The sequence below is a fragment of the Mustela nigripes genome, chromosome 13, assembly GCF_022355385.1.
Source record: "Mustela nigripes isolate SB6536 chromosome 13, MUSNIG.SB6536, whole genome shotgun sequence".
Classification (NCBI taxonomy): Eukaryota; Metazoa; Chordata; class Mammalia; order Carnivora; family Mustelidae; genus Mustela; species Mustela nigripes.
This window is the reverse complement of record NC_081569.1, coordinates 19314529-19340214: the sequence shown is the minus strand read 5'-3', so window position 1 is coordinate 19340214 and position 25686 is coordinate 19314529. Positions and strand designations below refer to the sequence as shown.

Below are 25686 nucleotides of genomic sequence, written 5' to 3'. Positions count from 1 at the left end.
ATGAACCATTTGCTCTTTGGCACACCCCCAGCAACACTTGCAGATCTCCCAGGTGTTCTTAATATCAAGCATTTAATTCTCCAATTAGTTCAAACTGCCCCCACAAAGCATTTCTTTTCTCATCCTTCAAAGGTTCCATATTCTCAAGTTTCTCCTCAAATTTCATTTAATTTTAGATTCTTTATTTTTACCTTCTAAACTCTGTACTCTCTTCTTCTGTTCCAATTGTCGGTAATGACCTGACTCTCTAAGAACCCGTGTCTTTCAGCAATGACGTTAGGTATTTTCATAAAACTCTTGTGTCTCCTGTGAGGTGCTATGGCTTCATGAGGGCCTCCCAGAGCAACATGCCAGTAACCAGGCTTTCCAAGGGGGGAGTCATGAACACTCGAATGCCTGCTTCTTCACCCATGGCCATGATCATTCCGAATGACTTTAAAATTCCTGGCTTCAGGAATTTTAATGGAAATTTTAATGGAATAGTCCTGGAATGACCCTGACTACCGACCCCTGTTCCATCAGTCCACGCCCAATGCCAGCACTGTTCCCCTGACAATTCAGATGTGCACATCCAGCATTCAGGCCAAAGCTCTCACCTTCTGGATGAAGGCCCCAGCTTCCCCCATCCCTTCTGATTTCACTTCCTTGCATCATCAGTCTGCTCTGCATGGACCCTCACTTCAATCACCCTCTCACCTTCCATCTCAAGCCTCTCTTCCCTTGTCTCACCGCCCACACCCTTCATTTCAAGCCAGGCCAGATCTCGCTGCTGTCGCAAGTCTGAGTCATGGTCTCTGACCTCTGCTGGCCCCTCAGCCGTGCCTGGCAGTCTCTACTCATGTTCCCAGTCATTTCCTCTCCTTTGCCCTCAGTAGCAATTCTACGTTGTCACCTCTCCATAAACTCTTCACCTCTTCCTCAAGTGCCTGGCTATCTCAGTGTCAACTTAGAAAATGAAGATGCCTCCGGACCTGTAACTTACTCTATAAGCAAATACACAATTCCTCCTCTAGGGGGCGGGAAGCTTCCCATTAAGGTGCCTTGAATTCCATCCTTCCCTCTCCACCACCGCAGCAGCAGAGCCCTCAACCATCTCCTTCTCCTTCTGGTATCTCAAAGGCTTTTCTAGGCAAACAGAGATACTTAATATGCTCTCATTTTTTTTAAATGCCATATATTAAAAATTACAAATGTCTGTAGAGTACAGTTGCCACTCCACTACATACTGAATACAGTGGTTTGCTCAATTCTCATTGTATTACTTTATGTTTTCAGTACCTGCCTTCATGGGTCCAACTTATTGTAGACATTGATGCTCATTCCAGTTGCTTCAACTCCAGCAAGTTCCTAAGCCACCCAGACTAAGCCTCTGACTTTCCCATGTCTAGGTCTAGAGGGCCACCCGCTGGTTCTCCAAGTTGAGGCTTGCTCTCTCACATAAGCAACTGTGATCACCAGCTCCGGGCTTAGTTTCAGTTTGTACACCTGGTATCTGCACTCCAGCGATGTCAATGAATACTCAAGGAACACTGGCTACTCTGGTGAAGTCCAGATGGATAGCTGGTCTGTCACTTTAAGCCCCACTCCCTTGTTTATCATTGCCTCTCATTTTCTATTCATCTCCAACCAACCCCACAGCAAATCTGTGAACAGACAATCATGCTGTTACAGGGGTTCATTTCATTTACTACTTATTTTCAGTAGTTTTAAGTGTTAAAACCAAATTCTGAAATTCATATACCTCTTTCAGTGAGTCTGCTCTATAATATTTCATAATTATAGATTCTATATAACATGAATGCTACAGGATTTATGCTCAGAGAAGACACCATTTTAAGAGTAAACTATCTCTGAAACTATTCAGTCAAAAACCAAGAAAAGGAGGTTAATATCAGGCGCCTGGGTGGCTCGTCATTAAGTGTCTGCCTTTGGCTCAGGTCATGATCCCAGGGTCTTGGGCTCGAGCCCTGCTTCGGGCTCCCTGCTCCACGGAAGGCCTGTTTCTCCCTCTCCCACTCCCCCTGCTTGTGTTCCCTCTCTTGCTGTGTCTCTGTCAAATAAATAAAGTCTTAAAAAAAAAAAAAAGGCATAGTATCAGGTAGTAATATGCTGGAAAATCAAATCTTGAACAAAGATTTGAGGATCCTGAGGCTTTCAAATGCGCTGGTTTCTACCAGATAAGTTTTTGACTTTCTCATTTTATACCATCCAAAGGAACTGATTCTATGTTTAAAAAAAAAAAATCCAAAACAAATCAGAGAAAACATACAAAAAAATAGCAGTACATTTATATATTGTATATTCTGAAATGAAAACTAAGAAACAATGGCATGCTAAAACCAACTGGTACTAAAGTATTTCCTCATGAATGTACAACACAGCAGGACTTAATAACTTTGGAAAGCAGGGGCACCTGACTGGCTCAGTCAGTTGAGCCTCTGACTCTTGGTTTTGGCTCAGATCACAATCTCAGGATCATGAGATAGAGCCCAACGGCAGGCTCCACACTCAGTGTGGAGTCTGTCTGAGACTCTCTCTCCCTCTGCCCTTCCCTCAAAATAAAGAAATTAAATCTTTTTAAAAAATAACTTTGTAAAGCAGTCATCAGATACCCATCTACACTTGATGTGCAAAGATAATAAGAAGTACAGCTCTTCCTTGACTTACAGTAGGGTTATATTCCTAATAAACACATTGTAAATTGAAAAGATCATAAGTCAAAAATGCACTTAACAAAACCAACCTACCAAACATCACTGCTCAGCCTAGCATTATCTTAAATGTGCTCAGAACATTCACAGTAGCCCACAGTTAGTCAAAATAATCTAACACAAAGCCCATTCTGTAATAAAGAGCTGAATCTCTCTCCTGTAATTTATTGAGTACTATACAGAAGGGGAAGAAGAGAATGGATGTATAGGGATAGAACGGTCACAAGGGCATTGGTTGTTTATTCTCATGATCATTTGGCTGACTGGGCACTGTGGTTCACTGTCACTACGCAGCATCACAAGAGAGCGGTGTATTGCCAGCCTAGGTAAAGATCAAAATTCAAAATGTGAAGTATGGTTTCTACTGAAATGCACATCACTTTTGCACCACTGTAAAGGTGAAAAATTACTACGTTGAACCATCATAAATTGGGGACCGTCTGTATGTAACCTAACATAAACACCACTGACCCAGTCCATGATAGAAAATGACATTCATCATCTGGAGAATAAGTCAAGAGGGGCAAAGCCTGACTCTGGAATCCTTTCCTTAATGACACTTTTGATTACCTTGTAGCTCTAACCAGGCTGTTCTTTTGCCCTGGTCCAAAATACACCTAGATATGAGACTACAATGGAAAACATTTCTCTTTATCATTAAAAAAATCTAACAGATTTTTTTTTTATCAGATGGTAAATGGTAAATCTAACGTTATACTAAGACAGTTTAGATGAATTAAAATATGGCCTTGCCTCAAAGCATGAGCATGTCTTTCCTATCTTACTGGACCTAGCTAACATTTTTAAGGGAGAAAAAAAATCAACACTTATAAACCACTTAAAATTAAATAGTCCATTTTAAACATTCTGCTGTGAACATGAAACAGAGAGTGGAAGCCAAAGGTGAAACAGGCTTTTAAAATGTAAGTAGTAGCAACAGTAATATATTGAATTATTTCCAAATATATTTCCAAATAATTTCCAAAATGTTGAAAATGAATTTTCATGCTGAAATAGTAGGAAAACGCCACTGATTATGTGTTATCTACATAAAATGCGGTAACCCAAAGTACAGTTGGATCAGAAGGAAAAAATAAAATATGTTAAAGGCTAGTTTACGGTTTTCATTCTCTAATTATAATAAATCTTTCAATTTAGTGCATAACAGGAATGGAGAAACAAAGTTAATAAATGCTTACAAAGGTGGCTCAGGTTATAACAAACATGGAAAGGAAGACCAAAACAAAAAAACACCAAAACAAAAATTTTAAAAAGACCACAAACTAAACCCTGTTTATTTAGGAATATACCTAGTTTTAAAGAATTTCAACAAGGTTACTTAAAAAACAACAACAACAAACAAAAACCACCAACAAAAAAGCTTGATTTCTTTCTGGTAACACAGAAGTCCTTAAGGGTAGGAGCACTTTCACTTTTCATCCCAAAAAATAAAGCAGAGCCTCCATTGTCAGATTCCTCCAATCATCAAAGCTCTTGACTTAGCAATCACCTTTCAACAAGCAAGAGTGGCTCAAAAGTCCACTCTGCCCTAGGGGGCACCTCTCCAAGTATCAACCACCTCCAGCAATTCAGACATCCAAAATAACTTCAAATTGTAACAGGTTTTCCACTTTCATTTCCACATGGAAGTCCGTGTACCATGAATTTCAGTAGAGTTTACTGTGGGTGACCAGTAGGGAGCATGAAGTGAAGTTTTTAGCCAAGAAGGACCCCAGCTGGACAGCCTTGTTCCAGCTGCCGAAGTGCACTTGCTAGAAAGCCCTGCCCCCATGTGGCCGGCTGTGCCGCTGTGAAGCCACGCCACTGGCCTTGGGGCAGGAGTGGGAAGATTCTGCTCTAAAATAATCCTGTGAAATGCCCACCTCTGGCTGTTGAAAGAATCAGAATAAAGCCTCCTAAGCAGAAACTCTACCCTTCCCAGGCTCAGTGCCTTGGACAGTGAGAACATACAACAATTAGCTATAACGACATTGGCTGTATCTGCCTGGGCCTTACTGAGGTTCTCATGTGTGGCTTCTGCCAACAGGGACATTCAACGACATTGTGAGACAATGCTGAGGCCCAGTTTAAATGACATCTTTTCTGGTCACAACATATTTTGCTGGTAATGCTTCACTGCATATGGTCTTTTAGTTAATATTAAAGTTGTATGTAAAGGTCATATACGACTTTCTTTGGTCCTGGGGCAAATGGGGCATCTCAGTGCTTTGGGCTTTTGGTATTCCTTCTGTGTCTAGTACCCCCTCTGTGGTCTGGGACCCTTCCTTCCCAGCTCCGGCTGCCTGAGGTCCATCCTGGAATGCTCCCATCCTCTCGGGCTCCCACCCCATGCACTTTCCAAAGCAGGGTGCTTCCCAAGCCTGTACTATCTCTCAGTCTCAGAGCCAGGCTCTCAGTGCCTCCGAAGTGGAAAACTAGCTCGAATAATCTGAAAACTGCTGTTGTTCAAGCTCATTTTACTGACTCTCAGTGGGACTTCCGAACATGTGGAATGTGAGGGACATCCAGAACAAACAGGCCACGAGGAGATCTGGGGAAGACTGGGTCTCGTGGCAGCACCCAAAGCAGGCTCTGAAGGAGGCTTCCTGCAAGCTATGAAGTCATCACAGAATGGAAATCAGTATTTCATGCCTCCATTGGCTACAGGAATGAAAACAGGAAAGCACTGACGAAATGGAAGGATTTCCCTTCCTCCTGGATTTATTTTCTCAGGCCCCCCTGAACCAGAGAGAAGAGGCACTCACTGTGTGTGGCCCTCACTCCGCCTCTCCGCCAGGTGTAGTCAGTCTGCCCTGAATGGTAGCTACTACAACTCATGTGGCTTGTCCAAAATAGAACACGTTAGAGAGACGACAAACAACACGTTCTGAGATTTCTGCTTCTGTTCTAATGCTCAGAAGTCACATAATGACCAGATGAGTTAACATGTTCTCATCCAGGAACACAACGATGTCTGTTTCAAACAGAAACGTGGACAGTTTTCTCCACGATGGAAATAATGTGTTCGCCCATAGACACATGCAAACATTACATTATCTATTATGTTCCGCAGAGGTTATTTATTTTGCTCCATAACAAATGGGGAAATCTAATGACTCCGTCCACTGAGTGAAAAACAAATACAAGATCTTCTCTGAGAACCTGAAGCAGACCCATTTTAGCTAAAGAAGAATCGTTTCCATACATTTACTCATTCAGCACACATGAATATATTCTTTTTATTTCTGTATTTCAACCTTCTTCGGCCTGCCAGGCCACCCTGCTAGCGTTTGCTAATGTCACCAACCACCTCCAAATGTCCCCTCCTCACCTTGTGCCTGCTCACCACTATGGGCACAGCACCCGGAGGGTGAGTTCTACCGTTGTGTGCCCCATTCAGATTTGGAAGACTCGGGGTCGTAACTGTCAGAAACGTGAAGTAACTGTCAGAGTCCATGACATCAGCTCCGTAGATTTCAGAGTGCTGATGGCTCTCTTTGTTCTGTGTCTGTATGAAAAAATTATACTATTCCTCTTCTCAAGATAAAAAGCAAAGGAAAAGATAAGCTCTAGTTCTCGCTCCTCGTTTTGCCCATGGGCAGGTCCAAGTTGCTTTGTCCTCCCCCGGCTATTTGAGGCCACAAGTATCTGTGGATCACTCACTCCCTTCTGGAAAATGGCCTCCTCAGCTTCTCTAACATCTATCCGTGAACTTCTCCGGCTTACTGTTCTACTTGTCGACCGCCCTTGAACTAGTGTTCTCCGATTCTCTGGTATTAGCCCTTTTAGTTCACAAAGCCATCAGAGGGGCAGAATCTTTTCGTTCCCCCGGATAAAATGCTGTGTGTCTCTCCCATCTTCCAGTAGAACAGATCAAACAGAGCTGCTGCTGCTGGAGAGGAGGATGGGGGCCCAAGACACACCCAGCCCAGCTTCAGGCATCTCTGCAGAGCTCTGAGGTTCAGAACAAACAGTAATGTCTTTCCACACCCCTGGTAGTTCTCAGCCCTGTCTCCACTCCTGATTCTGCTCCTTCAACCTGATGACCTCCTCCCCACTCTCCCCACAAAGTCAGATGCATCCTTACCAGATTCAGTTCAAGGGCGACCATCTTGTGATTCTTTGCTGTCAGAGGTCTGGATGAGCACTCCATATTCCCTGGAGGCACCCTGGACTGCCTCCACTGTTGTTTGTAGTTTATGTTTCTGCTCTCTGTACTAGATCAGACCACTGGAACAGCGGAGAGGATAATGATGGTGGTGGTGGTGGTGGTGTGTGTGTTTGAGAGATATGAAGGAGAGGGGTCCCAGATGAACCTCAAATGAAGCCTGGGTATATTCTGACTGTGGGGCTGGCGCCTTGATCTGCATGAAGAGAAGCAAGGCTATGGCTAGAGACAGGAAGAGGACAGTGGCTGGCTGCTCTCCAGCCCAACCAACAAGGATGGAACATAAGCCCGCCCAAAAAGAGAGACAAAATTAACTGCTTTCAAAACAGATTATGAAATAAGCATTAGGTAAAATACCAAAGACCTCATATTCTTTTTTTTTTTTAAATAATACCTCCCTATTGTTTTCATTAAGATCTGAATTTCTAAAAGGCCTATCTATATTTTCTATTCAGTTTTGATGAACAAAAATCCTGCCTACAATCAGAGCAATAAACTTCTCAAGCAGCAGTGGCCAGTGAAAAGAAAATAAAGAAGGGAGATGTTGGCATAGGTGTAAGATAGAGACAAAATTCTGACCTGCAGAGCCAATCCAAAACACCTGTTAGATAAAGGTGGAGGCTGACAACACTTACAGATACCTTATAGACATTATGCTTATAATCTTTTAAAAAAACAAGAGTCCTTGCTGTCTGTAAGAGCCCCTTAGAAATATCAGGATATTCTGTTTACTGAAGACAGTAGCCAGCCATGAAGGGCACACCATCTACTACTGGTTGGTTGTCAATGAGCAAACTGGATTCTGATTGGCCTCTGGAAGTCCTAAATATATAGAAGTAGCCAGATTCCTTTGTTCTGCACAAAAGCCTCAAAACTCTGATTCCCCTCACTTCGGAAAATTAATGAGGTGGATAATTCTGGTAGATTCCTGTACCCTGGAACAATGTATATCCTCAGGGAGCATTGGGAGTGAGCCACAGCACGCTCCTATGTCCAGTTCCCTGACACCCAAGCCAGCGAGGAAGCCAGATGCTCCGTGAACTGGGACTAGTGAGGGCAGGTCCTCCATTCCTGCCAAGAACGCATGACCTGAATCTAGTCATGAGAAACACTGAATGGCTCCAGTTGAGGATTCTTTAGAACTGTCAAGAACAAAACATGACACCTAAAACCAATGCATGTTCCTGGATGGAATCCTGCACCAGAAAGGAAAGAGAGACACCACTAGGACGGTAGTGAAGTTGGGATAGGAACTATAGATTGGACTGAATCATGGTGTCAGTGTTGATTTCCTGATCTGGCTACATGGTGGATAAGTGGAGAATGACCTTGCCTTGGGAGACTTACCTCTTCAAAATTTAGGGGTTGTGGGACATCATCCCTAAAGTTTTCTCTCAAAAGGTTCAACAAAAAACTTATGATAATGGGTACGTACACCTCTACCTCCACCATCCCCACCGTCATCACCACCTCTACCTCCATCACCAAATACCACCACCTCCATCTCCACTTCCACCTCCAATATCTCTAAGGGCATCATGATATCTACGTTGTCTATTTCAAAAATGTCCTCCTTATTTCTTGGTATTCAGGTATCTTTCCCATAAGAAAAGTCAACAGAGTGAGTCTGTCACTTTACCTGACTCTGTATCAAATAAGTTACATCATTTTATATCTCTTCTTTCTTCTTAATACCCACTATTTTAATTAAATGTTAATTAAATGTTAATTTAATGGTCTCTAAGCTTTTCTCTACTGAGCTGCCATGCCACAGTCAGCCCATGAAACAATCGGTCAACCAATAATAAACCAACAAATACTGAATGAGCATAAAATCTGACATGCTACCGTTCAGAGGAATATATAAGACATGTTCCCTATCTCTGAGGAACTGAAGCCCGTGATACACTCAGGAACAAAGCATGCAGTAAGTGTTGAGGGCACAATGAGGAGATCTGCTGGCAATCTGGGGGCCAACACCTACAAATGACACAGAGATTTGTAAAAGTGAACAGAAAGATGCCCACATCACTAAAGCTCAGGATGGAAAGAACAGCTGTGCACCCAGAGCAAAGGGCCCCCAATGCTCACCACTATTTCTTCTAGGTTCTCATTCCCATGGTGAGGGGGACAGTAGTGATTGAGTGGGAGTGAGAAAGGGGAGAAGTGTTTGGCCTCCTCCCAACAAAATAAGAGGCAGTTTAACTTGGTGTTCAGTACCCCTTCACACATTCACCTTCCACCATTTTCTCACCTTGGGGTGCCCAGCTCCTTATTCACCAGCCAGGCACCCCATCATTCCAAGAAGAGAGCAAAGCTGTTAAGTCTTCAAAGTCAAATAGATATGTAGTTTCAAAACAGGGCTCTAGAATCTCTCGGGGGTCCCACAGACCTCACGGGGAATGTCTTGAAGGGTAGAGGAAGAAGGAGAAAACTTCTATCACTGATATCTCCATAGGTTACCAGTATTTTCTATGAGCGTACATGGAGACTCCTCTTTATCAGGAGAAAAAAGTAGCTTTTCAAATGAGAAAAATCTCTGATCATTAAAAATAAATAAAACACAGAATTACATTATACTCAGACAGTGTTGAAACGTGACTTATCAGCCCAGAAATGTACACAAATGTAATACTCCAAATAATATCTTATTATCACAGATTTTTCCTCTAATGGCAAAAAAAAATCCACTGAAGATTTTGAAATGTATCATTTTTGCCTAATGGTTCTTGGTGACGAGTGAAACTGTCTCTCATCCAAAGCTAAGGGAACACAGCCATAAACTATTAATTGGTTCATTGTTTCTCTTTATTGGGCATAAAACTTTTTATAGTATTTTTCTGTTGGCAGAAAGAAAAATTAACAATCTAGATTTACACCCACAAAGGAGGAAATAAATTGCGTAAGTCTATATTCAGGATAGCCTCCCCCACTGAATGAATCCTACTCAACTGGCTCCATTTTCCTGTTTTAGGAAGGATGTATAATCAAGAGAAGCTGTAAAATTTCAAGCAATCTGTTGAATTTTTAAATTATCACTAAAAATGTTTTGACTATACACTTAGAATCTGAGAGGGAGGAAGAGACAAGAGTCGATGCCACCTGATCACTCCCAACAGGCAACGACACAGAGTGATATGCAACAGCTTAGCATATAAACACCATTAACTGAGTCAGTCCAAAGACAAATGGTCACTTTTCTTCTCCATATCCATTATCAACATATTCCTCCATTACCTTGCGGGAAACAAAGGGACTTGTCACTTGGTTTTATAGCATTGTACCCATGAAAACATGTTGAAGAAAGGCTTAGGTTTTCCAGGCAAAACATGTGTTCACTACAGACTTGTCCAGTCCAGGCCTTGCCTAAGAAAACTGTGCCACAGATCTCTGGGATCTCAGGTCTCAAGGGTTTGTGAGACTGGATGGATTCCAGTCTCCTCCAGTGAACTAGGAAGTCAGTCATTTATGCTGTAGGGCTTACAAAATGAACTAGAATGCCATCCCATTTAATCCCCACAGAGAGCACTGAAACAATCACCTCTCCCCAGGAGTGAAATGGCATCAATCTGATGCCCGGGACCAAAGCCAACCATCTCAGCTGGAACCTGAGGTTTCTCAGCCAGAAATTGGGACCTTGAATGCATAGCAAGTAGAACTCTTGCTCTGTTTGCTGTGTTTTTTCAAAAGCAATAAAAATTGTATTTCTTATTAGGCAAAGTTAAAAGTAAAATGTGAAAATAAAAATATAAATGTTACTCTGCTGGTCATACAAATTTGATATATGCACATGACTGGAGATAATGAACTAAATTTAAATCTTCCTGCTTTAAGGTTTGCCAGTTACTCTGGCAGTCAAAGGAAGCCATACATCTGATAAAAAATTTTTAAAGATTTTAAAAATAGTGTGACAGAATTTTCAGTTTTTTTGAACAAGAGATACCTATGGTGGCTAAACTATTTCCTAAAAGGGATAAGAAGTATCTATTCCTATATAACTGATCATCATTTACCAAGTAAGTGCCCTGTAGACACTGTGGCTAAGGCTTTAAAATGTGGTTTTCCACGATTACATTACAGTCAACTGTGTGACAGAATCAGATCTGAATCCCTTTTTCCTCCTGTGAGAGTCTTTTCTAATCTACTTTTTGAGAGTAGCATTTCCTTCTTTTATTTATTTATTTATTTTTAAAGATTTTATTTATTTATTTGACAAAGAGAGAGAGAGAGAGCGCATGCGCAAGCAGGGGGAACAGCAGGCAGAAGCAGAAGAAGCAGACTCCCTACTGAGCGTGGAGCCCAACTTGGGGCTCGATCCCAGGACCCTCAGATCATGACCTGAGCGGAAGGCAGACACTTAACTGAGCCACCCAGGCACCCCAGCACTTCCTTCTTTTAAAAAGACAATTCAAGGGGTACCTGGGTGGCTCAGTGGGTTAAAGCCTCTGCCTTCGGCTCAGGTCATGATCTCGGGGTCCTGGGATCGAGCCCAACGAAGTCAGGCTCTCTGCTCAGCAGGGAGCCTGCTTCCTCCTCTCTCTCTCTCTCTCTCTGCCTGCTTTTGGTCTCTGTCAAATAAATAAAATCTTAAAAAAAAAAAAACAATTTAAGAAGTGGAGGGGAAAACATCCTTTCCTCCCCTTGCTAAAGACGTTATATGTCCCTATGTATTTTGAGTATTACAATATTAATTGCCATAGTTTACGGTAGATGGTGGGAGTAGCCAGCTGTTAGGCTCTTTTTTTTTTTTTTAAAGATTTTATTTATTTATTTGACAGAGAGAGCGCCCGCACACACAGGCAGGGGGAGAGGGAGAGGGAGGGGAGAAGCACGCTCCCTGCAGAGCAAGGGAAGCCTGATGCAGGGCTCTGATCCCAGGACTCCTGGATCATGACCTAAGCCAAAGGCAGTGGCTTAACCCACTGAGTCACCCAGGTGCCCCTGTTAGGTTCTTTTTAAAAATTTCTCTATTGTTTGGAAAAGCAGTTTATTGCTTTCCCAAAAATGGAACATGCTCATTGTAAAAATTTCTAAGAATCTAAAAGTCTTCAAAGATTGCTGTCCTACCACCCATGACTACAAAAACCTAAGAAGGAAAAGGAACTCCAACTGCAACAAAAGTCTAACAATTGCAGTACTGCTGACCCTTTGAACAACATAGGTTTGAACTGATGGGTCTACTTATATGCAGATTTTTTAAAATACGGTACTATAAATGTGTTTTCTCTCCCTTAGGATTTTCTTAACATTTTTTTCTCCAGTTTAGCTTATTTTAAGAATAAAGTATAAAATACATGTAACATATAGAACATGTGTTAATGGATTGTTGGTAAGGCTTCTAGTCATCAGTAAGCTATTAGTAGTTAAGTTTGGGGGGGATTCAGGTTATATGTGGATTTTCAATTGCATGGAGGTTGGACGCCTCTAACCCTTGCCATCTTCAAGGGTGAACTGCAATTACATTTCAATAATATATTCTCATTACTGAAAGACAATGGACCTTCCATCAACCCCAATTTTATCTCTCCCGCTTAACCTCAGTGTCAAATGCCTTCGCTCCAGGGATGCTAAGACATTTCACTTTTGAAATGAGGTCAACTAGGAAAGATGATCAAAAAGAAAGAAACTAGTTCTGCAGATGTTAACTGCACCTGGGTAGTGTTATTTTTTTCCTCACTTGAACCACACACTCACTTGAGCCAGATCAACTCTCGCACGGCACAAAGAAGAGAATGAATTATCAACAGTTTTAAGACATATTTGTCATGATAAAAAGACAGCTCTATTTGCCAACTTTTCCTCATAGGTGAAACAATCTATTTCTATTTCTGGGAAACTGAAAGCAATAGTACATGAAGTAAAGCTTTTTTTTCTATCATATTCTACAGATATTTTAACCTCTTCCCCCAGCGACAGAGACTGTGACTAAGCTAGCAAACATACTCTGTGACATGCCAAACTTATTTGTTATTGGACGACCTTCCAGAATGACAATGTTTAGTACCATAAAAAGGACCTGATAAAATTCCAATTTCCATTATTATATTCCAAAAGGTAACTCAAATCTGCCCCCCAATTCAGCGTTTCACTGCCGCAGAGCCGTCCCCCTTATTTTACACCATGCCCATGTCTCCTTTAGTCATTTTAATCGCTAGTTTTACTTAGCAGAAACTGACTGTCTTTTCTCAGTTATTGCTTAAATGTCTTCTTATAGGTCACATTTCACCTTCTGCTGTCTTATGTCATAAAATGGCCAAGCACACTTTTAGGCAAAACTGAGTATAATTATTTTAATAAGAATAAATTTAAAAATAGAGTATCCACATTTACTGAACTTCTGTTTTCATCAATTATAGATAAAAGGTGCAGAAGTCATATCCTCAAAGAAGAAAGGCTCTGTTACCACTGTTCGAAACAGGTATAGTCAATGGTACTTTTATAATTCAGAAGTTTTCAGAGCTCGAAGGGAAGAAGTAAACACATCTGGTCTCTTCAACACCCTAAATATCCATTAATTTGCCATTGACCCCTACAATACATAAATTTGAATAAAATCTTACTGCAAAGAAAATTCTACAATATCCTTTATAGTACTGTAGCATCTCTTATGAACTAGGCAATATAATTAATAGCAAAGGATAGTGCGGACTGAAAGTGCCAGTGTTCCTGCTCCTCTAAAAACATGCATGAATGTATCACAAGCCCACGTGAAAACCCGTCCCTTGGTCCAGAAAAAAATAAAAAGGACATGGCCACTAATGTTAATCACTTAGAATGGAAAGAAAGCGCCAACATTAACTGAATCAGGATCTGCCTAAGAATAGCTAAGTAACACTATTTTCTGGTCCTGCCAGGAAGGTGGGTATTTGGGGTTAATCAAACACTGAGATCCCTACTTACATTAACATTCAAATTTGTAATTTCTAAGAAGTTTACATTAATACTTCGCTGAACTTGTTTTAATTTTTGTTGCAGATCAGGAAGCATTTTTTTATCTTGGTCTTTGAATGAGAATCATTAATTCTTAATGTTTCATATGGATATCAGTTAACAAAGCATTCTGGTTGGTAACCCGTTGGATAAGCCAATTTTTACTGCAAAAAGATGCCCATGACAAAATAAGACTATTGTGCCTTTATAAAAATCAAAATAATGACATCAAAATTTTCATATTCTTTGAGAATAAAAACTACTACACAGTGCACTTACAGTCAGTTCACAGAAATCGATGCTATCAAGGCTTTTGCTTCTGTGCAGTCTCCCTTTTATTCGTCTTAAAGAAGGTTTTCCTTGGCTGACGCTAGAAGTAGCACCATTCGGATTTTCAGAGGATGGCGTTACCCTGCAAGAAGCGGAAAACACTTAAAAGACGGATTTGCAGGTAGATATACGTTTCTCAAGCATGAGGTAAGTATTTACTTGAGAACAGCTCTAGAAACATCGTGCTCCTTTTTCAGCCAAGAAGCAAAGAACCACAGTGGATCTACCTCTGAGGAGATACGCTTTCTAAGTATTTCTTAGTAACTTGATGGTTTAGAAATTTCTCTTGACAGGGTTCAAACATTTCTACATTAAGATTCACTAGAAGTCAACTCTGACCATCAAAGAAGCAATTAAAGCCAGACTGAAGTTTCCTAGGTAACTGGGAGGCATCTGCTCCCCTCTGGGTAGTTCTTTCTCAAGCGCTCAGCCCAGGGCCCGGCACACTCAGTGCAAGTCAGCTATCATTGTGTACAAGCATAAATACCGTTCAGCATACTTTTTAAACATAACTTTTAAAGCTTTAAACATGACCATCAACACTTAATTCAGCATGGTTACAGAACCAAGAAAACACAAATAAGAAGTGGTAAATAATCAAAGCTATCTACATATCTGCACACTGGGACACATGCTCATATACATCAACACACACTCAAGACCGTTATGTGTTCAATCATTTCTGTGCCACTGCTGCTGGCAGACTTAGAAGGTGCCCCCAGGAACCTGGAAGGAAACTGCTTAGTGGATTATCGTCTTAGAGATGACAGAGACTTAAGTAGTAAGACTGATTTGTTAAGGGTGGCTTATGAAAATCAGTTTCCTTATTTTATGATCAATTTCCCGCTTGTGTATGTTCCATGTTGGTATACTTTTCAAATATCCTGACCTTAATATTTTATATTAAAAATGTTGTGATCTGAAAGGCATAGGTCTCTCATGGGGCGCCTGGGTGGCTCAGTCAGTTAGGCATCTGACTCTTCATTTCGGCTCAGGTCATGATCTCAAGGTCATGAGATTGAGCCCTGCAAAGGGTTCAGGGCTGAGCATGGAGCCTGCTGAAGACTCTCTCTTTCTCCCCCTCTCCCTTAGCCCCTCCCCCTCTGCGTGTGCGCTCTCTCTTAAAAAAAAAAAGTCTCTCATTGCTTGAAAAGGACATACTGGATAGACTGATAGCAAAGTAAATTTGATTTATATAATAAGAAGATGGGAATGAATATCATGAAATAGACTAGGTATGGCTGCAGTTTAGAATAAAAATACTAAGCCCCTATAGTCAGAAGATTTAAAGAGTATGAAAAGAAGCAAAAATGAAAAGTAAAGCCTCCCTGTCCTCCCTCATCACAAATCCCCATCCCTTTCCCCGAAGATAATCACCACTAATGGTTCTTTGTATAACCTCCCAAACAAATGCTCATGCTTATCTATGCATGTGTTAATCTCCTTTTGAAACTTTTTAGCAAACTCACCAAACTCTTCACATTGCCCTACATCTCATTTTTTCACATAATAATATATCTTGAAGCTTGTCCCATAATAACCCAGGTCCATTTCATTCTATTTTTCTAATGATTTTTTGAGTAATCTCTATATCCAATGTGCGGCTTGAACTCATGTGTTTCATTTTTTTTTAATGGCTAAACAGTATTCCATTGTACAGGCATACCACAATTTATTCAACCACTCCCCTACCAATGGGCATTTAGTTTTCAAATATTTGCTATCAAACTGTAAAGCGATGAACATGCGTGACATCTCTGGGTACAAACACAGCATTTACTTAAGAAAGAGCACTAGAAGGAAAATGCAGAGTCAGAGGTTTCTGGGTGTTGCAAGTACTACTTTTCAAAAAGGCTTTCCCAATATATGCTTCCATCAACAGTACAGAAAAATGTTCATGTAGAGGTGGGCGTGTCCTTAAATAGAAAGGTGACTTTATCCTTTTATTTTCTTTTATAACTTAACTTCTCTGTGTCCTTCATTATATTTGTCTTGGTAAAGGGCTAATTTCTCTTACAAGAGGCGATTGACAGAGTTTCCCACCACAAACATAGATTAGACAATGGATCTTTGTCTATAAGTTTTTTTCATTACATATTTCAAATCTGTTGTATTAGATATCTTAATGTTTGTAACGCATATCTTTTATTTATTCTTTGTTATAATGTTCAGTTAGCCAACATATAGTATATCATTGGTTTTTGATGTAGTGTTCAACGATTCTTATGTGTAACGCCCAGTGCTCTTATCTTTTTAGGGACTTAAACTTTTATCACATTTAAAGTCTCTATTCCAATTAAAGACTTTCCTTTAAATGCGATTCTGTCTAATAATTTTCCCAACTACGTTTTATTATCCTTTTCTTGACTTATGTTTTTCTGTGCTTGTATTTTCAACCTTTCTAGGTCCCTGTTTCCACCTCCTTTTAGCTGTACCTTTAACTCTAGTTAATTCTTCACCAGCATGTGACTGGATGCTTTTCTTTCTTCCTCAGTTTGAGAATCCCTATCATTTGAGAGAAACTTAATCCATTCAAATTTGTTGTGCTTACTGATATGTTTAGATTTTTTCCTCTGCCACATTTTATAGTTTGTGTTTTTCAAATTGAAATGCTTTCTTCTTTTTCTTTTCCTACCTTTTTAGTATGACTGAGTTTTCTTTCTCTTTACCCTCCCTGAGACTTTCTCCTCTCCAGTTAGTAGTTCAAAGTTCTACATCTTATTAGGCCAACTCTAACTCTAGCTAACCATACATACACATGTATTTATATAGTTACATTATATATTTATAAATACACATATATATGCATATATATGTACCTCTGCATTTCCACAATACATATATACACACACACTTATTTAAACTGAAATACTTCTATCAACATCTAGAGTTCAGTGGTATTCTTATCTACTGGTACACAAGCAATGATGTTTAACACGCCTTTGTTTCTCTTCTTTTCCAGCACCAGTGCAACCCTACCAAAAGCTCCACCCTTCCTTGGAAATAGTTTCAAGGTCTCCTAATTTCTCTTTCCTACTTTTGTCCCTTTGTTCTTTTGTGATTCTCTAGCTTCCTCCTCCACACTGCTCACTTGCTTCTCAGCTTTGTCAATTCAGCCATTCTCTTTCACCTTAGTGAGCAAAGGTTAAATTTCTAGTGTCTAGTATGGTGTTTTATCCATATGATATTCTCTTGCATCTTTCTGAAAATAACCATCTTAATCCAAGGTTTTTCTATTTTTCTCAGGGATTAGTTCTTTTGTTTGTTGAGTATGGTAATTCTTCTAATACTGGTTTTCTCCAACTGTTTGGTGATTTTTAATGTCTACTTATATTTGTATTAGAGAACATCTGTTTCTGCACTGTCACATTTACTGCGGCCGGCCTTCGGCGACTCTGGCAGAGAGATGGGACATACTGCTGCGAAGTCACTTGTCTTCTGGGTCAGAGGACTCAGTAGCTATCTCAGGTACAGCCCTGTCCCTCTGGCCCAAGAGCCCACATTCACTGCTCTGGTAAGCGAGAAAGCAACACTGTTGCCCACAGCTTGTCACAAACTGGTAAGGCAAGGTGTCAATCAATCTGGTGCATAAAATCTGAGTAATTCCCCAAGTGTCCTCTGCTTCTTCTGTCCCTGGAATGCTGCTGCAAGTTATCAGCCTCTCTTTGTGTAGAAATGTTCTCCTGCACATTTCCTGGAAATGGTTCTTGCAAGGCTTTTCTCTGAGTAGAACTATCTTTATCTAGTAAATATATTTCAGAGATACTGCAAAAATGCTGGTCCACTGATGCCATTCAGACTCAGTATTTTTGTTGTGGCTTTTTTAATTCTCATTTTTGTTGTTTCATTGAATTGCTAATAAGTGCACCTTTCAAGTTACTTCCCAGAGTAAAATTCTGATGTCACTTTCACTATTTTCAATACATTAAAAAAGTTTTACATGGTACAGTTTTGCTCTCTTTTCTGCAGAGTAAAAGCTTTCATGAAAATAATTAAGAATTTCATTTAAGAAAAGTGGGCATATGGGAAAGAAAAACAGAGCTGAAAACAATATACAATTCTTAAATTATGCTTCCTCTCTCACACTTTACTTTGATCGCATTATGTTGCATAATCACATTAGAAGAAATATAAACTTTTTGACAAAGACATTTTTCACAGGTTGTTCTCGCATTTAACTTAGAAAGGTTTATTATTTACCCTTTTTCCAAACCTAAAACTTAAAGTCTGTGATAAGAATTTATATACATCAAATTTATAAATGATGGACAACCAAGAAATGTATCAGACTTAACTCAATGTAATGCCAAGTCCAGTGACTAAAACAGGAAAAAAAAATCCTCAATATAAATAGAAGAATGGATCCTCCCCTTCCCCACCAGGATCATAATAAAAACATTACTGAAGAGTAGAGCTGAATTGATATATAGGAGGTGAATATCAGGTCAGTATCCCCCCTACCCACAGACTTCTCAGGAGGAAGATGCCTTCTCTAGGCACAGAATCAGGCTCCTACAGAGTAATTTCAGTAACTTTAAAGTTCTGACCAGGTCTTTTGGAAGCTAAGAAGTCAACGGTTAAAAAGCATATAGTTCAAAAAAAAAAAAAAAGCATTTGTTTCAGTAATGACCCCCTCTTCTTAGGTGGAGAAAAAGAAAAAGAATAAACATGGTTCCAGATGATAATGTTCAATGTTATCTCATGTATAAGTAGAAGGGGTACTGAGATACAGGGGAATTTAAGATGTCACTTCTCTCTTGTTTTACCACTATTTCTGAGAATTAGCATTTCTCTTGGGGCAGGGATATGTGTATTCAAGTACTTTCCCACTGGACACTCATAAGAATACAGAGGAATATTTACAACTCAGGTAAGACGAGCTATATGGGGATACAAAAAGCCCACCAAAGACAGTTCTTCCAAACATGGGGTATAAGGAGTATTTTTCTTTTTTGTTGTTTTTGTTTTGTATTGTTTTGTTTTTTTTGAGGGGGGGGCACATGAGCAAGCAGAGGGAGGAGCAGAGGGAGTGGGAGAGAGAAAATCTTTTTTTTTTTTTAAAAGATTTTATTTATTTATTTGACAGAGATCACAAGTAGGCAGAGAGGCAGGCAGAGAGAGAGAAGGGAAGCAGGCTCCCGCTGAGCAGAGAGCCCGATGTGGGGCTCGATCCCAGGACCCCGAGATCATGACCTGAGCCGAAGACAGAGGCTTTAACCCACTGGGCCACCCAGGCGCCCCATGGGAGAGAGAAAATCTTAAGCAGGCTCCGTGCCCAGTGTGGAGCCTGATGTGGGGCTCGATCTCACGACCCTGAAATCATGACCTAAGCCAAACTCAAGACTCAACTGCTTAACTGATTGAGCCACCCAGGCACCCAAGAAGTATATTTAATCCTGAGGTCCCACACTCCCTCCACCTGAGTGTGTGGTCTGCATTGAATAACTCAGACTCTGGGATTTATTTCTTAAATATTTAGGAGAATGGTCCTTGACAATAGAAAAAGTTAAAGTTAGTAACTGAGATACAAGCATTTTGGATATTTTCCCTTGAACTCTGAGGAAATCAGTATTTAGCTTACAATGAAGTTTTTCTTTTCCTAATTCTTAATTCCATTTTATCATCCCCAGGGGATGACTGGGGAGAAAATTTCTCCTTCTCTCCACTCCCTTCCTTACTCCCCTAATGGGACCATGTGTGACTTGTGGGCATGGCCGGTGTGTTTAAAAGGCAGAAACCCAGGGTCCACCCTCTCGTTTTGTTTCTAGCTCAGAAGTTTTGGCTCACAACTCTTTTTGACCAAGGTTCACTTGGAACAAACAACTCCCAAACTTATCTACCTCACCCATCTCTGATTTCTAGTGGAAAAGATCTCAATAATAACAAAGAATTGGGCAAAAACAATCAATATGGTAAAAACAAAGCATTTACACAAGAACAAATTACCAAAAAAAAGTAACACTTAACAATCTTTCTACAAGATAGTAATTTTAAAATATCAGGAATTGATAGCCATAACCAACTCCAGATTAATACTAATGGGTGATAGCAAAGCATCTCTACCCCTAACAAGAGGAATTACAAACAAGGGTTTAAGAACAGAGGCCTTGAGATACTACTAAGTACAGCAGGGCCACTGACTTCAGAAGGATACTGAATCCTTATGAAGGATGGTTCAGCAAAAGCTAGTAAAATGCTAATTTTTATCTATAAGTAACAGACTTCAGAAACCTCCAGAGTTTATATAAAAAGATTTATATAAATGGCCAGCATTTAGTTGTACTTATAAATAATTGCCTATAATTTGCTCTTTAAAGAAACTAAGAAAAGGATGGATGTTCACTAGACTTATTGTACTAATCATTTTGCTATATACATAAATGCTGAATCATTATGTTGTACCTCTCAAAGTAATGATGTCATATGCCAATCATACCTCAACAATTAAAAAAGAAACCAAGAAAGGACTTGGATATTAGAACCATAGCCATCCCATCAGGGGAACCTCTGGGACCCATGAGGGGGCTATGCACCACCCTTGGAGAAACAACATTCCATAAGGCACTTTCCAGTTGATTTGTACTTGTTTTCAGTTATTCCTCTTTTCTAGACTGTCATGTCCCTGCTCAAATGTGTTTTTAACCCCAAAAACTGGTACAAATCCTGATGTGTGACTTTGGGCAAGTCAATGACCTCATTTATAAAACTGGGAAAAATACAGCACCTACCTCATAGGGGTGCTGCAGGTTACACGGCAGTTGCTTGGAAAGCACTTACACTGGGCCCAGCAGGTAATAAGCTCAATGAATGGCAGCTCCTCTTTTTTCTAGAATCTGTTTACTGGATAACTAAACTACTTAAATAAATGAATTGATGCCACGTGGCCTTCAATAATTACTGAATCAAATAACTGGAAGAAATATACTTAGAGGCATGAACAAAATGAAATGACACTCTTTCCCCTTCTAAGATCAGTGTACACATTCCTAACAGCACTCAATGCGAAAATCAGGACTGACAATGTAAAATTAGGATGAAACAATTATTTGGGCTTTACACCCACTGAAGAGCAAAGAGTTGGCCTCAGCACCTGTTCTGAACAGTGCCCTTCCTCTCCACTCTCCCTGACCCCAGGAACCTGTGAATGTGACCCCATTTAGAAAAAGGGTCTTTGCAGATATACTGAAGTGTCTTGAGATGAGATCATCCTGGATTATCCAGGTGGACCCCAAATCCAATGACAAATATCCTTAGAAGAAGCCGAGAAGACACAGACATGTAAAGATGGCCATGTGAAGATTCAGACATAAGGAATGCCTGCAGCCACCAGGAGCTAGAAGAGGTAAGGAAGCATTCTCCCCAAGAGACTTTAAGGGAGCATGGCTCTGTGGACACCTTGATTTCAGACTTCTGACCTCCAGAACCAGAGAATAAATTTCTGTTGTTTTTAAGCTACTGAGTCTGTAGTAATGTTACAGCAGCTCTGGGAAATACAGTGCTCTTCTGCTTCTTTTCAAAACCAGCAATTACAGAAGACACCCCACCCCACCCCAGAAAGCAAGCCATACAGACTGACACCTACTATGGGGAGAGGTTTATAGGCCTGAGTTCCAGGTTCCTAAACACTAATGATTCAGAACCAAATACTATAAACAGTTCTATTTCCTAAATTTCTTGGAGAAGGAGACAAAGAGAAGAATTACAGGCTCCGCTGATGCAGGTCTGGCTGTTTGTCTGGTTTAGTTTCCACCTAAACCAATACGCCATAAAGGATCTGCAGAGCCAGTCAGAAAGACAGAAAGCTACTCCCTAAAAGAAAGTTAAGGAGCACAAATGGTCAAACTAGACAGAAATGTGGGACCAAAACACTGGATCACTCCCTCCTATGCTTTACCTCCATTGTCATAAGCTTTGTAGGCATGTAGTCTTTCCATACACTGCAATAATTTAAAGAGAGAGAAACAGAGACAGCACCTTTGTATAAATCCTCATTCATATAGGCCACAATCAATTATGACGGCATGCCCTCACATCTTGTAAGTGGCAAAGCTAGGGCATTCCAAGGTCTGACAACCCTTGCTGATGTCTGCTACTGCGTCCCACCCATCACTCTGGAGTCAGAACCCATTGCTACATATCTTCTTGCCACGTGACAGTGTCTTCTGTCTCAATCCTCCATGTCCCGTTGGCTCTGACACTGGCAAAATGGAATGTTATCTAGAAAATTAATTCCATAAGATATAATAGATGAATCAAGCAGCACAATATTCTTAGACTTAAAAAAAAAAAAGGACTATATATATCTATGTTTAATGTACCATTCACTCTAGAGTTTCTGTAGCATATGCTCTTCACTTTGCCTCTATAGAAACTAGATTAACGTTTGCAAATTCCCTTAACATTGAGCAGAAATTTTGAAATGCTCATTTAATATTGTGGAAGAGTTAAACAAAAATCTTCCTGCCTTTTCCAGGCTATCTCTTAGTAAGATGGTTTTTAATCATGTCCTCAGTTTACTGCCTGACTGAAACATGAATCTCTGGAGTATAAAAATTACCTGGAATTTATTTCTTTGTGTCCTCTCTTCGCAAACTGTATTGAGGTATGTATTCAGAAACGGCACTCCATCAAAAAAGAATAAACCTCGTGTCCTGACTTGGTGGCTGACTGATACTAATATTCATGCCTAACAGATCCTCAAGCACTATTCCCACATCTTAGTTTTTAAATTTAATATCAAGAAAATCTCCTTCCCAGTTACGCATTACTAAGAATTCATTTAGCCAACACATATCTTTTCAGAAACTATTTTGTACCAGATACTGGTTACAGGGGACTTAGTAATGAGCTAAACGGATAAAAAGTCCTGCCCCCATGCAACTTACATTCTAGTTGTGGGGGTTGGGGGAAGGAGGAGAAACGTGTATGACAATTAAGTAAAATATGCAGTGCTTTGTATAAGTGCATAAGTAAAACATGCAGTTGCTCAGAAGAAAAGCAGAGGGGAAAGACTGCTGGCGTTGATGTCTTTTTTCCTCCTGTACACCATCAACCTGAAAAGCCTTCTTCAAACATTACTACTTCTTGCTTCATAATAGTAGCACAGTCTTCCTATACTTGCTAAAATCTTCTTCCATGGACATTTCTTAATTACTGCCAGCTATTCCTAGTCTAATCTTTGATGTGTTGTCACTTGCTGCTCTTCCAATTAAAATACCTTCTTCAGGTCCAAGCTGATTCCCTCTCCAGGGGGCCTGCCCGTGCCCCTCTTCCGGAAAGTAGCAACTTGGAAGATGATCTGGCATGCCTGAGGCTGCTCAGGGACAGGGCACGTCTGTTCCTTTGCCTGCCTTTGGCCGCCTACACTCATTCCCATCCCTCTGGCCTGATTGTGTCCCCTCGTGCTTGTGCTGACCCGTCCTCTCCCCTGACCTAGGCCAGAGACATCGATGTGCAGCAGGTTTCCTTAGTCATCAACTATGACCTTCCCACCAACAGGGAAAACTACATCCACAGAATCGGTCGTGGGGGACGATTTGGCCGTAAGGGTGTGGCTATTAACATGGTGACAGAAGAAGACAAGAGGACTCTCCGAGACATCGAGACATTCTACAACACCTCCATTGAGGAGATGCCCCTCAATGTCGTTGACCTCATCTGAGGGGCTGTCCTGCTACTTAGGCCCCCCAGGGTTCAGTCTGGGGGGCTGAAGAGTAGTAGGAGGGGGGAGGGAAGGGAACCAAGGGATGGACATCTTGTCATTTTTTTTTCTTTGAATAAATGTCACTTTTTGAGGCAAAAAAAAAAAAAAAAAAAACCTTCAGAATAAATCTTTTTTTCTTAAATGCATTTATTCAAGTGAGAGATAGTGGGGAAGAGGCAGAGGGGGGGAGAGAAACTCAAGCAGACTCCATACTGAGTGCAGAAGCAGAGGTGGGGTTGGATGCCAGGACCCCCAGGTCAGCACCCCAGGTGAAAGGAAGAGTTGGAGGCTTAACCGGCTGCACCACCAAGGCACCCCAAATCTCTTTTTTTGAACAAAGTGGTGGGTGAGGGCAGTGAGGAAGACACTAATATAAACTAAGGATCTATTATTATTCAGTCCGGCATAGTGGCAGGCACTTTGCATTCAATATCTCAGTTGATCTAGGTTATGACCCCATGAGTTAGATAATATCATTCTCACCCTACAGGCCAAGAAACAGATACTCCAGTAACTTAAGGTCACACCGTAAGTGGCACAGCTGAAATTTGAACTTCACTGCCCATCCATATATTTTGTTCGTACCTCCAAAATTCCCCATTGTTGGCATTCTTTTTTCAAAAAAGAAAACTCTTTTTCTTAGTTGCTCCATCTTTAGAGTCCTCGGATCACTCATTTTGCCTTAGATAGCAGAAACTACTTTTCTCAAACGCCTAAAAGCAGGCTCACTTCCTTTTCTCTGTAACCTTGAAATTAAATTCAATTAAAATTCAAGAGCGTAAATCTCTACGAACCTCACCCACCACAAATTTTAAAATTAAAACAGCCACTGAACAGCAAAGAAGTCTGGCATCTTTTTTCCTATAGTCACTGTGCCTTTACTGGACTATTTCTTCTGTGGCAGAACCTTACACTTAAGTCTCAAGGCAACTGGAATACCCAGGCAGCCCACACGGGGATTCCATAGGCCACATTTAAACACTAAATAAAACGCCATACAACCCGATAGATAATCAACTGTGTAAACCAGATCTGGAAAACTTCCAGCCATGTTTCTTTTAAGGGCGATCTTTTCCCGTTACCCCAATCACAGTTTCCAGGTCAGAGGAACTGGAACGCGGGCAGATAAAATGCAGTCCCTGATAATGCCATTAAAACCTCGCAACTTGGTCCCCTCACCGTGGGAGCGGCTCGCCCTTCACTCTGTACCCCCAGCAGATGGGTTTTCAGAAACAGCAGAAAACGCAGCGCTAATAAATCGTTCTGTGCCCGCAAGGAAGCGTGGCTGGAAATTCCGAGCCAGAACTGGCCGGGAGGCGACTGGAACGACAGTCCCGGGCGGGAGACCGGTGCCCCGGTGCCCGTAAGCCGCCGGGTCCCCGCCCCTCCCTCCCGGCGGCGCGCCGCTCTGCGTGTCGCCCGGCACCGCCGAGGGTCGCGGCGGAACACGCCCGCGTGGGCGCGGGACGCGGCGGCGCTCGGCCCCAGGGGCTCCGAAATGGCTGCTGCGCCCCCGGCTCTGCGCGCCCGTCGGGCCCGGCCGCAGGCGGCCTCACTGCCCGCCCGCCCCGGCCCCGACCCCGCGCCCGCCGCGCCCGCCGCGCCCTCACCACAGCTTCCTCTTGAGCGGCAGGAGGCTGCCGCGGTTGGAGGGGGTGACGCCGATGGCCATCTGCAGCACCGTCAGGTATTTCTGGTACTTCATCTTGTCCCCGCTCCGCTCGCGGGCAGGGCCCCGCCGCCGCCGCCGGCGCCGCAGACACAGCCCCTCCAAGCGCCGCATAGATCAGCTCTGGGCCATCCGCCGCCGCCACAGCTCCCGCCGCTCCCCGCCGCCGCGGCCG

At 41.5% G+C, this 25686-nt stretch overlaps 1 protein-coding gene and 1 non-coding gene across 6 annotated transcripts in view; one reads left to right on the top strand and one right to left on the bottom strand.

The window, feature by feature from the left end:
• The window catches only part of TJP1 (tight junction protein 1), a 243038-nt gene extending 217358 nt beyond the window's left edge, over window positions 1–25680 (bottom strand). For all 5 annotated transcript variants that reach the window (XM_059371689.1, XM_059371690.1, XM_059371693.1 and 2 more), the window contains exons 1-2: window positions 25453–25680; window positions 14089–14221 (exon numbers count right to left, since the gene is read on the bottom strand). In XM_059371689.1, the coding sequence (XP_059227672.1) occupies window positions 14089–14221; window positions 25453–25625 (306 nt within the window). In that variant the 5' untranslated portion in view covers window positions 25626–25680. The remainder of the gene's footprint in view (window positions 1–14088; window positions 14222–25452) is intronic.
• LOC132000532 (small nucleolar RNA SNORA67) lies at window positions 23366–23507 on the top strand. Its single transcript, XR_009399381.1, has one exon. It is a non-coding gene; the product is annotated as a small nucleolar RNA SNORA67 (small nucleolar RNA).
• Window positions 25681–25686: the final 6 nt, after the last annotated feature.